Source organism: Ischnura elegans, chromosome 6 (genome assembly GCF_921293095.1).
Source record: "Ischnura elegans chromosome 6, ioIscEleg1.1, whole genome shotgun sequence".
Taxonomy (NCBI): domain Eukaryota; kingdom Metazoa; phylum Arthropoda; class Insecta; order Odonata; family Coenagrionidae; genus Ischnura; species Ischnura elegans.
The window spans coordinates 102090414-102105057 of NC_060251.1; the positions used below are offsets into that span (position 1 = coordinate 102090414).

The 14644-nt window shown below is 37.3% G+C and overlaps 1 protein-coding gene across 2 annotated transcripts in view; it reads right to left on the reverse strand.

Annotated features, from left to right (window-relative positions):
• Positions 1-1051: 1051 nt before the first annotated feature.
• The window catches only part of LOC124161274 (E3 ubiquitin-protein ligase MARCHF8-like), a 125682-nt gene continuing 112089 nt past the window's right edge, over positions 1052-14644 (reverse strand). Inside the window, exons 5-7 of one of the 2 annotated variants that reach the window (XM_046537563.1) lie at positions 9556-9736; positions 7990-8115; positions 1052-3245 (exon numbers count right to left, since the gene is read on the reverse strand). In XM_046537563.1, the coding sequence (XP_046393519.1) occupies positions 2592-3245; positions 7990-8115; positions 9556-9736 (961 nt within the window). In that variant the 3' untranslated portion in view covers positions 1052-2591. The remainder of the gene's footprint in view (positions 3246-7989; positions 8116-9555; positions 9737-14644) is intronic. The other variant, XM_046537564.1, reaches the window with a different exon arrangement.

Here is a 14644-nt window from a genome sequence, read left to right on the forward strand (position 1 = left end):
TTTAGGAAGAAATATTGATCACATAAAAATCACTGGCCGCACATTAACTAAAAATATAGCCAACGCAATAATCGCTGGGAATGCAAACGCAGCAATGAAAGTGCTCTCATGACGTCACCTATTGTCCCTATATTGGGTAGGGCCCCTTTTGCTTACATGGCACTGGGGTGCTTTATCCCTACTCCCATTTCCTTCCAGCCCTTTCCCCTCCCTGGAGGCGCCGGCGGGCTCCGATCGCGACGGCGTCTCCATCCTTTTTCCTTCCTCTCCGCCCCCTCCCCGGGTGTCCTGGCGTATAAGCCTCGGGCTTGGTCCGGGGCCCCGGTGCGTTGTACCCTTAGAGGGTTCACCTAGAACCCTCATAGTTCTTGTCCCTATATTGGGATTTTTCTTCCTCATAGAAAAATCTCCCCGGGATGGTGGTAGAAAAATTGCGCACGCATGGTTTCGCTAGGTAGGGCCCCTTTTGCTTCCATAGCACTGGGGTGCTTTATCCCTACCCCCATTTCCTTCCAGCCCTTTCCCTTCCCTGGAGGCGTCGGCGGGCTCCGATCGCGACGGCGTCTCCATCCTTTTTCCTTCCCGTCCAGCCCCTCCCCGGGTGATCGGGCGAATAAGCCACGGGCTTGGGTCCCAGCCCCGGTGGTTGTAACCCCAAGAGGGTTCCCCTAGAACCCTCATGATTCCTGCTGGCAAAATTTTAGCCTGGCTAAAGGTTGTGAGTGGGAAAATGGAGGGTGATAGGGAAGTGAAGAGGTGTCTGATTTCTCGCCAGGGTTAATGATCGCTTTGGCTAACGGTCTTCCAATCATAGCCTTAAGGTCTGCGTCGTCATGGCACACGGACCAATATTTGCACTTCCAATATACGTGTGCAGGTAAATGCGTGGACAGTGTCTGCGAGTGACTGACCTTGAAAACGATCGACATATCGATTTTTGTTGGTAAACATAGTGATCACGCAAAAATGGACTCGATGAGTAAGCCCTAAATTTTTACTAAAAATATGGTAAGTTACTGGAGAAAGACACTCATGATATCAAGAAAAAGCCTTTTTACCAATTATTAAATGTTAATTCACTTTATTCAGTACACATGGTCAACTCTCATACTTTTCAGGCTCCATTTCATTGCAATTATAACAGAAGCATTTTACAGGTCAGATCTAGGTAACAAAATATTCACCTGTGAACATATCACATTTTCTCATTGCACCAGGTACAAAAGAGAGTTAAGTACAGTCATAAATTATTTACAGCCAAATTTCATAGTCATAAATGATATAAAAAATAATTTCAGAGATAATAAAATTAATTGAAATATGCTGTGGCAATTGATTTGGTAATATTACAGCCATGGAAAATTCCCTGATCGAAATAAAGTCAAACATGATTCATCCTAATATAGTACATATAGGTAATATGAAAATTGCCAACAGAAATACTACGTTCATATTCCAATCCATTACACTGGTAAAAACCCAATATCACACGCTACTAAAATCAATAAGCTTGATATCACTTCTTTGTGGTGAAATTGACATTCATAAATTAGGCAACAGAGACCTCATTCAACCATTCTTTAAAAATCAGATCTAAAAGATTTTTGTTCAAAAGTAAAGTTGGCACCGTCAGATTTATTAAAGTAAAACATCACATAGGGTATCCCATTATGACATCCCACATTATGGGAATTAATGAGCATTGCACTGTCCCTATTGAAGCACCAGGCCTTGGCCAGAAACAGTGTCCTTATAATAATTAATTAAGACATCCTTTCCACTACACTGCAGGCAATCAACCTCCATAAGACATTCTTATACGTTTCATGAAACCATTAATAAGAAATAGCTGCAACAGTATAGCATAACTACATCTCATGGATTGAGAAAAGGTTTTTTTCCTTGCCTAATGCCAAAGATATGATTAGGACTGTAAGTTTTTTTGTTTCATGACTAAAATCGCAGATGAAATAGTCTGCTTGTAAAAACTAAATGATTCATTCACCTAAATAAATTCTAACTTAATGTAGCAATGTGTGTCAGTAGGATAAAATAACAGCTGAAATGGATGCTCATTTTTTTGTTTAAAAATCTCACTTCACTTTCCAAAGAAATTTTTACATTTCATAGCAAAAATTCATTTATTCGGTTACGCTGAAAAGATTCCCATTAGCACACATTCTCATTAGATTCACAGACTCTTGTTGATTTACTGAACCCATATCAGATCCTTGTCATTACTGGCATGAGAAGTGCTTCCACTTAATGAGCTAAATGTAACGTCTCTTTGAATACGTGTATAATATATATTTATATAGATACATGAAGTCATTTTAATATAAAAAAACCTTTCAAACATCACAAATTCATCGCCGCAAGCCCAAAATACCATTGAGCCCAGCATATATCACTTCGTTTACTTCATATTTCTTTTAAAGTCTAAAACACACTCAGCTCTTTTTCTTCATACATATCACGATTGGAGGATTTAAAGATGTGACAAATGATAAAAAAACAACCTTTCTTTCACAAAAAAGGCCAGGTGGGAACGTGTGAGCTTACTTCACTTGGCAGTGGCTTAGGAGGAAAGTTCAGTGCTCCTGAGGACTGCCCCTGTCCCAAGGAAGGAGAGGCGAGCGGGATCCAAGTGACAGGGACGTTCTGTCTCCAATGTTCTCGCCACTGCCCAGAATTGAAACGACTACTGATGGCTGAGAGCATTGCCCATGCTCGGCAGCGGCCGGTCCGCTAACTTTTGCATCCGACCCTTCAGCCGCAGTTACGGTGCCCGACAAAAGACCACTCAGTTCGTCCACTTCGGCAGCCTCGCCGGCCTCGTAGGGCCTCGAACCACCACCTCCCACCCCTTTCCACCGAGCACTTTCCTCTTCAACCACGACAACCGTGTCCATGCCTATTGGTCCCTCGTCCACAGCTTTCTCCGTCGAGGACCTCTGAGCAGACTGCGAGACGCCCTCTTCTGAAAGGGGAGATCTCGAGTGGTGTACGTCCGGCAGGGCCTCCGACTTGTTCGTTGGGGGCCTTGCACTGGTGGACCTCGACAGGGATGGTCGATCGGGAGCGTTCTGAACACAGATGATTCGATTGAAGGCACGCCATCTTCGGAGGAGGCCGAGGTAGGCCTTGCACTGAACGTGCATGAAGAAGAGACCACCGGTGAATCCAACTGCAACTACCACCAGTTTTGTCCAAAATGGCCACTTGAGGAAGTCCCGCTGCATCTGCTGGCACAAAATTAACATTAGAGCATAAACAACAATCGGGATAAGAGAGTTTTGTAACTCTCTTAATACAGTAAAACCTCTATGTAGTGAACCTCTTTACATCGTAAACCCCCATACTTCATACCACCCCAATGGTCCCGTCAGATTAACATGTAAATTTGTAGGCAAACCTCTTTGTAGTGAACCTCTTTATCCCGTAAAACCTCCACTTATCATATCAAGGAGACACCTCTGAGACTGCCTAACTACCTCCGCAAATTGTACCGAGACTACAAAAGACAATGCAGCCGCAATAACATATGTATACGGAATGACATTTTCAGCGATAAATGTTTCACGCTTTTTTTTTATTATACATCTTTAATATGCTGTAATTTTCACGTTAGCCATTATTTATGGCCATTTTGATCCATATGAGAGCATACCTAACAGTAAATTAAAAAAAAAGGTATCAAATTATCCTAATTATTTTAAGTGACTGTTGAATTAAGAGAGCTCACTCTCAATTGTTTTCTCTCAAATCATGCAGTAGCACTCGCTTTCTGTCATTATTAAATAATAAATATATGTTCACCAATGCATGTATGTTTGTTTAAACACATAAATACTATAGTTTCCGGTTGGTTGCCTAGTCAACCGAAAATCTGGTTTCGGAGACTTTAATTCCTATTTTAATTGGCATTGCGAGATACACTTCTAGTTTTCATTTCAGCCTATTAGCATCACCACCATCGTTTTGCTCAATTTAAGCCAAGATAGGCTGTTAAGAGTAGATTTGCATCATATATATACTTTAATAATTGATTTAACAACTATTTTCTTGGATTCTCACTAATCTTGACTGTTTCATGATCTTCATCAAACAATGCAAATGATGATCCATCTTAAATTCTTCCCATCCAAATTGCTGATTACGTATATGAAATGGTGAACTAGGACTCATACTCATGCTGTTTTTCTGGCATTATATTTTATCAACTCTTTCATTGAACACATAATGAAAACAATGCATTCGTACTCATATAAAACATAAATTAGGAAAGCTATAATAATAGGGCAAAAAAGGAGAACATTTGGAATTTTAAAAATCCAGAATATGAGAGTGAATTAAGTCTTAACAGACAAAATAAACAAGTTAATTCATTTCTCATTTTCAAGGCAAAGCATGGTAACAGTCGAAGTCAATACAGAAAACATAAAAGACGAGTTAGAGAATAAAACCCATTACAAGCACTTGAAATAACAATTTCAATGGTAAGATGGTAAAAATAAAGCAGACAAGTAGATGCAATGTATCACCTGGTAAAACAAAGGTAAAATTGTTAACTTCATGCTTCTATTGAAGTAATATACCACAAAAATTAAATAATGCTTAATCACAGATTATGTAATACACAGTAATGAATTTAATCTGAATATTTGAGGAGTATTTAATATACATAGGTAATTATTACAATGCAATGAATGCATTAGGGTCAAAAATTTTCTTAAAATGTTTCTTACCTTTAAAATGTCCCATAAATAAAAACTTTGCAAATAAATTAAGCATTACTGAATATAATAGTGAGGAAAATTCATCCCCTTTCATAGGCTACCTGCCAATTAGACTTACATCAAAACTTTTAAAATGTAATTTGGCACTAGTAAAAATCATGAATGCACTGCATTTATAACGCCATTCTTGCTTACATTTGAGTCACAATGAAGTTACTTTTCAATGCAGCACTTGCAAATCACAACCATATAAAAACCGAAATATATTCATTAGTGATGGGTCGATTCCAAAATTTTATCGATTCCGATCCCGATTCTGACATTTCGATTCCGATTCTACCGATACCGATTCCATCGATTCTGATGCCATAGGCTCCAAGAAAAATACCACTTAATTCCAGGCAATAAGAAAACCACTTTTAAAAATATTACTCTGTGAAAGAGTCAGTTGACAAAAGCATCTTTCATATCATCACTATGTAATTAAAATATAATAGCTAAATTTCAAAACAGAACATACCTGAAAAGTGGTGTTACATGATAGGTATTACTTTAGAATATTGGCACTCATAATATGTCGACCATATATATGTATCCAAACTACAAGGGAGAGCCCTGAGTACAGAAATTCTCATAGCTGTAATAAAGATTGCATACTACGTATATAAATCATGTAATATTTGGCCCTTTCAAATTCTCAAGCAGAAAAACCAATTATTCTACATGCTCAGCCAGCAGGTTTTGACGTCTCCATGTTACATTATTACTGCCTGCAGAAAATTGCCTTTTGCTACACACTTGTGTGACTGGGCAAGTACTTTCCTACCAAAATTGCAAGATTTCGGAGACTGGAATTTTTATTAAAAATTATATCAACGATTTTTTTGGAACTTGAATCTTCATGGAATTCAAGTGGACGAAGCGAACGAACTAAAGAACTAAACTTTATTTTGTAGAGCCAAAAAAATTCTATACTTCTCACGTCATTAAATCAACCTTAAAATCTCTTCCTTTTTTCCCTTCAAGAAAGAAACTAAACACTACAAATGAATATCACATCGGTCGGACGCAGTAATAAAAAAGGCGAAAAGAGCCTTGTGGTGTGAAAACTACCCTTCTGCGCGACTCACCTCGGCGAATGTGGAAAGGGAAAAAGGGTATCGGTTGTTGCCTTTCACGGAAACAGTTCATTTTTCTCTCTCTTAAGCATGCTGACTTAATCTCTTCACTTTACTTCAATACCCGAGGCATATTTCTTATGCGTGGGATGGATCCGAAAAAAATCCAATCCTTAGTATTTTCACTCGAGTAATGCGATAAATGGTCAAGTCGATCTATACATAATCCTTTTTAACATCCTCAGTTTAGTGTTTGAAGTCAATTAAGACGATTATCCATGCTTTAAATGATGATTTTCAAGACTAATGTTTTAAAAAACTTGAAAAATCGGCCTCAGTTACCGACCCTTAGTGTTCCGCGGCGTGTAGCTCAGCCTTGACGCGCGATTGAAAAATCGCTCTTATTTCCTTCGTCGCAAACTTTTTTTTCCAAGATTTCTAATTAGTAATCTTTATAAATCTCTACTTTATATTGTGGACCAAATTTTCCGAGTTATATTTTACGTAAACAAAAGATAATGTCTACTTTATGTCAAATTTCACGTGAAACACGGGTTGGCCATTTTGCGTTGTAAAACCAGACAGATGAGAGCCAAAATCTTCAAAAGTCATTGAAAGTATAGGCAAAGCACCAGATCAAAGCAATATTGCGTTTTTTATTCCATAAAACTCATACCAACTCAACACCACCTGGATAAATTGAAAAAATTTCGAGGATTAACGAGATCGCACATGGTTTTGAAAAGTTTGTCATGTTTGGGCCACTGTATCATCACTAACGGGTCGTATTTATGTAAAATGGCATATAAATCTATATCTGGTAATGATTTTTGAGTATTTACGCTAAGTTTCAAGTCTCTACTCCCAAAAAGGTCATTTTGGACTTTATACCAGCTTTTTCCAATTTTGGACCGGTGTGCGCCGGGTCAGAAGACGATCGGCTGGCGTAAAGGTATTCGGCGCCCACTTCGACAACTATAGAGTATACAGCAAGCTGAATCTACCAGGCCAAGGCATTAGAATGACTTATCGGCTTTAAAAACTGTATTACTACATGAGTTTCATGATAGCACTTCCTGTCGGCAGATTGCTGGACCTACTAGCCTCGAAAGCTCTGTAACCTTAATTACTCGACTCGACATTTGTAATGCTACTCGAAACGCTCGAGTCGAGTACCAACTACTCGATCGATTTGAATTTTCGAGTACTCACACATCCCTGGAAGATGTGTGTTTTGTTATTACGATTACGTGGCGCGAATATTCAAATGACTGTTGGAAATGCGGTCGTATATTTTGTTGTTTGAAGTACTACTGGAATCGGAATCGATTTTTCACCTTGGCAAGTACTCGTTTTCGATTCCGGTTCTTGGTCGAGAATCGAGGAATCGAACCGACCCATCACTAATATTCATGCATTATTTATGAATTAATCTTGGCATTATTCAACAGTATTGCATAATATACAGCAATAAAGCATAAAATATGCATTACATACACTATACAATAACAAAATTCAATTACTACATGCACTAGTTTGCATAATATGCAATACGTGTATACATTAGTTTGTATGCATGTTCTGAATTCCCAAAAACTGGATGTGACAGGGTTCCCACTCTGACTACATTATAAAATTCACGGTTTTTTTCAGGTTTTCATGGTTTAATGTCATCAAATTCACGGTTTGTAGACAAGGCATTTTAGGCAGAGATATTGATCACGTAACAATCATCGGCCACACATTAACTCAAAATGTACCAAACGCAACAGATGCCTTGAATGCAAAAGCAGCAATGAAAGTGCTCTTATGACGTCACCTATAGTTACCAAAATTCAGGTCCGGCTAAAGGGTGTGAGTGGGAAAATGGAGAGAGCAGGGTGGCAGGGAAGTGGAGAAGTGCCTGATTTTTCACGGTAGACAAAATTCACCGCTTATTCGCGGTTTTAAGGTTTTTGCGGTTGAATAGAAACCCTGTGTGAGTAAACACAATTGGTTTCAATACATATATATTAATATGATAAACTTGACAGCTTAAATACTTTAAGACCACACATACCATCCCTGAATAATAATCTTTTGGTGCAAAATTATTTACAAAAAAGCAAATGATCACATGATAAGAACATTACCTCCTCAGCAATGCGGTCAATAAGCACATAGAGGGACCAACCCACACATGCCAGAGCAATTCCATAGAAAGTCACACTGCAAGCAAGCTTCCTTCTCTCAAGGGATGACATCTCCAATTTCTCCCACTAGTGTGATGATGAGAATGCCCCATGGAATGAAGTCAATTGCAAGCCAATTATTACAGAGCACAAGAAATAACAACTTAACCTACAGCTGTTATGAGTAGATTGAAAAAAAAAAGTCACAGATGGGTTCAAGGCATAACAAGACGTACAATGAATTTGGCAGTGTGAAATTAAACCACATAAAAACTATTTGAGATTACTTTGAAATGTAAAAGTAAAACTGTACCACATTCCTGAGGGTAGCATAAATATCTGGGTATTTTAAGAAAGGATAAAATCCAATGCAGTTGAACCAAGTACATTTGATAGGGTGAGTTTAACACTACCGTCATTCTTTCTTTAAAGTGAAAATATATTAAACTAATCCTAGATTCCAAGAAACTATAGTAAAACATTTTTGAACAATTAGCACAGTTTGAAAATAAATGACGTCTTAATTATGGAATTCAGATGTCTAAAGATTAAATAATTCCAGAGAAGACAAATTATATTCCCTCCTGAACACTTTCTCATATGAATCATGCTATAGCCTATGAGTAAATCATTTACTGTTGCCACTATTCATTATCCTACGAGCCTATGCCAGAGAAAGATTTGCTGTTAAGTAATGAGGCTTCCACAGCTAAGACAATGATGAGAACAAAGGTTACAGTAGTCACTACCAAAATTCACTTCCTTTCAATATGGGCCTTGAGATCAAAAACTGTATGTATAAACGTTTGTTAACTTCAAAAAATTTATCCCAAGAATTAAAAGAGATACAACAGTCAATCAGGGAGAAGATTGTACAATTATTTTGGAATTGAAAGCTGAAATTGAAATGCTAACAGGAGATAGTAAACATTGATAACTTGCAAATGAAAGCAATGTTCCACAAGCATTTTATTTTTTGATCCAGGTTCCGACTACTTCACCAGCATTATCAAGTTATCAATAATTCACCTAGAGCAACATTAGGTGCTATCAAAGTGAGAGTGCTGGGGAGGCAAAGAAAATATGTAATGGGGAAGGGACCAAGGGGCAGGAATAACTAGAGAGTGATGGCTTATGGCTCAGAAAAATGGATGGAAGAATAGAATGGAAAATTAAAAGTGGACAGAGAGAAAGAAGAACAAAGTTGTACAGTAAGTGACAGGGAATGAGAGGAAATTCCTATTGGATATATAGAGGACACAAACTATCTGAATGGAGCAATTAATAATTGGGGAGAGGCTACTGAAAACAGCATTAGAGGGAAGAATGTTGGGTAAGCAGGATAGGGGAGGATGGGATTCATAGATAAAATGGAAAGAGCAGGCCTAAATGGAAAAGGAAATTCTAGTTTGTGAGGGGAGATATGAAAGGGTAATTCACATAATGCTTCGTGTAAACCAACCTCATCCGGCAGAATAGTTTAATAATAATAATAAAAAAATCTAATTCTTAACTCAATCAACGCACCTGGCCAAATGGCTTGCTTTTGCTCTGCATGACAAACTGGAATTTGCATAGCTCACAAGAGCGTATGTCAGATGATTTGATCCACTGCTGCAGGCATGCTTCGTGGACATACCGCAAGGACCCAGAGCAGTAACAGGGCGCAATGAGAGGAGCCTCATTGTCCCCTTCACAGTGGCATATCCTGAAAAACATCAAGCACATTGACTCAACATACACAAGGCAACTAAAGTAATGCGGAGAAATGTGAACTTCAATTCCATAGCCACACATAATGAGCTTGGAAACATACAAATTAAACCATACAGAATTTCACATCCATAGTTAAAGGCAGCATAGGATATCATCTTCATCAACTGTACCTCTCTAATTAAACAATAACAGGGAGGCCAATGAAAATCGTTTTAAAAGCAAATAATTCCCGAAACTGAGTAAAAATTCATTTTCTCCAAGTTTTCAAACTATATGCATTAATTTTTTTAATGATTTTCATTGCCCAAAAGGCAAAAAATTACAGTTAATCCATTTAATAAGGAAGAGAGGAACACATTTTAGTGCCTACTAGCTTCTTCAGCTTAAACTGTAGCTGGGTAATTTAGAGACATATACAGTGCAACCTCGATATAACAACACCTTACGGTGCACTAATGAACACTCGCTATAGCGAATTGTCGCTTTACCGGAGGTGGAGCAAATAATAGCCAATATACCTGTTGCGAACAGATATACAGGAACAGGAGTGGTGCGGCGACAGATAAACATCTATCCGATTAACGTAAGCATAAATCCAGACGACAGGCGATGTTTTTTTGAATCACTAAATTTCCTTACTCAAATAACGACTAACTATTCAAACAATTTATAAGCGCCGCACTGAATGAAAATCATGCAAAGCATTGTTTCGTCAATCATTATATTTATCGAACGACAGTTTACCACATAAATTTGAGACAGAGCACTCCATTAACTTCATTTCTAACAGATCACTAGCAGTTACAGAGGTTAAGGAGTCTTGATGAAAGTCTTCCGGCGGTGAAACCCTCGCTATGGCGAGAGCCGACGATGAAAGGGTCTCGTAAAAACGAATTTTTTAACACGCTTATTATAGGGTCAATTGACGGTGCATCGGCTATCTCTCGTAATAGCGGGGGTGTCACTATAGCCCGTACTCGCTTTAACGAGGTTCCACTGTATATAACAAAGTCCACTCTTTCTTTCCACTCATTGCAGTGAAATATTTTCAGCCTCTCAACAACTCATCAGCCTCGTGAATGCGTCTTGTTATAGTTCTTGGATATTAACTCTTGAGAGTGAGTCAACCCATCTATAACCTGATTCTGATTGAGTAGACAAGACTCTAAATGGCATTAAAAGCTCATGAAAAATAGGTGGCAACTTCGATATTTCATCAATACTTTGGCACAAGCAATAAACAATAATTCATTCATAGTTTAGGACATTATCCAGCAGTATTCATTCTTTATAGGTTTAAATCCCAAATACTTTCGGCCTATGCATGGAGGTAAGGATGAATACCACAGGGAAGGAAAAAGATACGAAAGAAATGAAATTCATTCATAAGTGGCTGCATACTCCAAAGGAGCTTCTTGAGTTAATACTGATGATGGTGTAAACAATTTGAAACCCATTTCGAACTAAAGCAACCATTGAAACTAGTAATTAACCAAGGATTTTTTTGCCATTCAACAGCTATTTCATTAGAGGATGCAAATTGCCTACACTTAACAACAAAAAATTGTTTAAACTAAATTTAGTACAGTCACATATTACACGACCACTTCACAAACATATATTTTTCTATGATTTGTTCATAAGTGCCATTGCACCAGGCACTATACCCACACTTACAATTAAGAAAAATTTTTGGACCACACTAGGCCAATGTGGTTAAAATTTAAAAAAAAAATAATATTTTAAAATCTAATATGTATTCAATATATGTATTTTTAATGTAAAATATTGCCAACTTTTTCTCCCTGGCCCATAACTAGATAAATAAAATCTAATTCAATGATACCTATCAAAACTAAAATGATTAAAATAGTCATTTTTGACATTTCCCCATTTCCCATAATGGCACTTTCACTAAGTACCTCCCAAGCCTAATTGAAAATTAATTGAAAAAGTGAAAATCAAGAAATCGCCCAAAGAAATGTTCAAGCTAAAATATCATAAAAATTAATAACTCTACCAATTATTTCAATGATGCTTAAAACAGACTGATGCCAAAATTAAAATAGCCAACCCTGTGCTGTGAACCACTATATACAAAAATATGAATTCAGCCTCATACAATCATGCCAATGACCACAGAATTGTGCCTTAAGTAGACAACAAAACACAGTACTATTCCACAGCTACAAACCTTATCCTTAAAATTTTAATGAAATTGGAATTTCACATAAAAAATATATAAAATAAATCATTCTAACACATGGCAGACTTTTTATGTCAAATAGATACAAGAGCAATGAATAAGTTCTGAGAAAGAAGATGGGACACCATAATCATCAACATCATGAGTAGAGATGCGTGAAAATTGCAAATGCGATAAATGCGATATAAATACAATGACTGGACTTGGACTAGACTGGACATATGATATTTTTATGCAAATTTGCCTTTTCGACAGCAAAATTCGTACATTTTGTGCCAAGCACAGTTCAAATGCTCCGCTGACACTCACCGCTTAAAGCATGTGAGCGACTGGCCAGCTGCTAGTTAGCTGGGACTCTACCTGGCCACGAACTACAAGTGGGCACAGGCAAGCTACACCTCCACCACTATATGTCTTATTCCTTAATTTATTATTGTCCTACAACATAATTATTTAAAATATTCTGTATTTGGTCATATAACTGTGTTTCACTACATTTTATCATCTACCTCATTATGAAAATAAAAAATAGACGCTAAAAACGCGATAACCTGTAAAATTGAAAGTGCGATAAAATAAAAATGAAAGTGCGATTTTCACGTAGTATCTCTAATCATGAGAAATGATGGTCAACTGAAAACAATCATTGAAGGACAGTTGGAAGGCAAGAGAAGTGGAGAAAGGTCTCTAGTAGAGCAGGTGATGACAAATACATATAAAGTAGAATCATGTTTCTGTTTAGCCGTTTAGATGTTCCCATTTGGGAAGAGGTTTATAAAAATTCATGAAAATTATATTTAGTACCTGTGATTACTTTCATAGCTTTTGTTACGTAAATTAAGCATGGGAGTATTTTTAAAAGTAAATTGCATGACTTGTGTATACATTAGTCGTTAAGTATACCTTTTCAAAATTGTTTATTTTCATCACCTCAGTAGTGAATATGAGGTTTATTCGATATTTTTCCCTACACTCGCTCTCCAGTAACAAATACTCATGTATTCAAAAAGTCAAAATGTTTTAGATTGTTTAACTTAGTTTTTGGTCAAGATTATATTTATTTATCAAGCAATAGCAAAATTTTTTGGCGTGCTCCCATTTGTGAACATGCTTGAAAATGCGTTTAAAAATTTTTGCTCGAGTTTTCTTTCATAATATCTCCTAATCAGTCGTAAAATAAATAGGATATGCAACAAAAAATAAAAATCAGTTGGTAGGTTAGTTCAATCATTAAAATGTTAAAGACTGGTGATAGTTTTCCGGGTTTACACCGCGTTGATTCATGTTTTGCGGACGACAGTTTCGGGCGCGTTCCAGCTCCCGTCTTCGGGTCCAAAGACGGGAGCTGGAGCGCGCCCGAAACTGTCGTCCGCAAAACATGAATCAACGCGGTGTAAACCCGGAAAACTATCACCAATCAACTCACCGCGGAAGCCTCCGTAATAATGTTAAAGACTGACTGATATTAAAATTGAGTGGAGAGCTACATCAAACCAATCTTTAGATTGTTGGCAAATGATGATTATGATGGCATCCATAGACGCTTCTTTGGATGTTTAAAAATTTAGCGAATTAACTATACTCTACAATTGCTTCAGTTGCTGCCACTTGTTGAAACAGCACGCATGCAGAATTTCCCAGCCATTTTTCTCTTTAAGTTCTCATTCTCGACGTTGCTGAAAGAGTTCTGTCAAACAGCAAAGCCATCTCTGTCACACATTGACAATGAGTGCACTTTAATTTTAAAACAATACATACATTTCTATTTGTTTCCAGTCTGGAGGAAAAAAAACAGATGCCTTAGAACTTGAATGCAACTCATATCATTTAGATGGCCTATCATACTCAGAGATAAACCATACCACCTCAGAATGCAGTCGCTTTTCAAACACGACTGCTTATTTGATGAGTAAACTGGCTTATATTGCAGCTAACCTTTAGATCTAGAGGTCAACCCACTATTCACAATCCATAGGACAGACTCAGTGACTCTAAGCTCAGGTCCATGGATTTAGGAACATGAGCCGAATGTTGCAAAAGGAAAAAGAGTTGCTGAGGATTATGAACACACCATCTGAAATAGCCCATAAGAATATAAACATTCTCAATGAAAATGAAATTGCAGTAAATATTTCTTTCTTTCCTTTCATATTTTTTTCCAAAAATCCTATGATGCACCTGAAACCATGCCTAGGAAATGCCATTAGTGTAGCAAGACAATTTCCCCAGAAACATCCTTTACTGTTTCCACTAATTAGTAAATGGACTAATGTCCAAAAAAAATATTGCTTTCCAAATATAGAACACAAAAAATCACACTAACCAAATAGCTATTCCTCAACTTCAAAAAGTGATAATGGCAGTAACTCAAAAGTTAGTGTTCAACAATACTTGTAAAATAATGATAATTCCAGTCAAAATGAAAGAATTTTCAAATAAAACACCATGAAGAATGATAATGAGGTTGATAAAATAACAATTTAACAGCAAATACATATGTAATAAGGTCACACGTTTGGCCCGGGTCCCCCATGTTCCTACATTGAGGCTGGCACAACTCTGTCGTACCTTAAGCTGTACTATGTTTTGTTTCCGTTGTGAAGTTCGCCCAAAGTCGAAAAACATAAAAAAATCTGGAAACTGGGTAAATTTAAATATGCTTAGTACCCCCTAAAGTTGATTGGAATTTAGCCA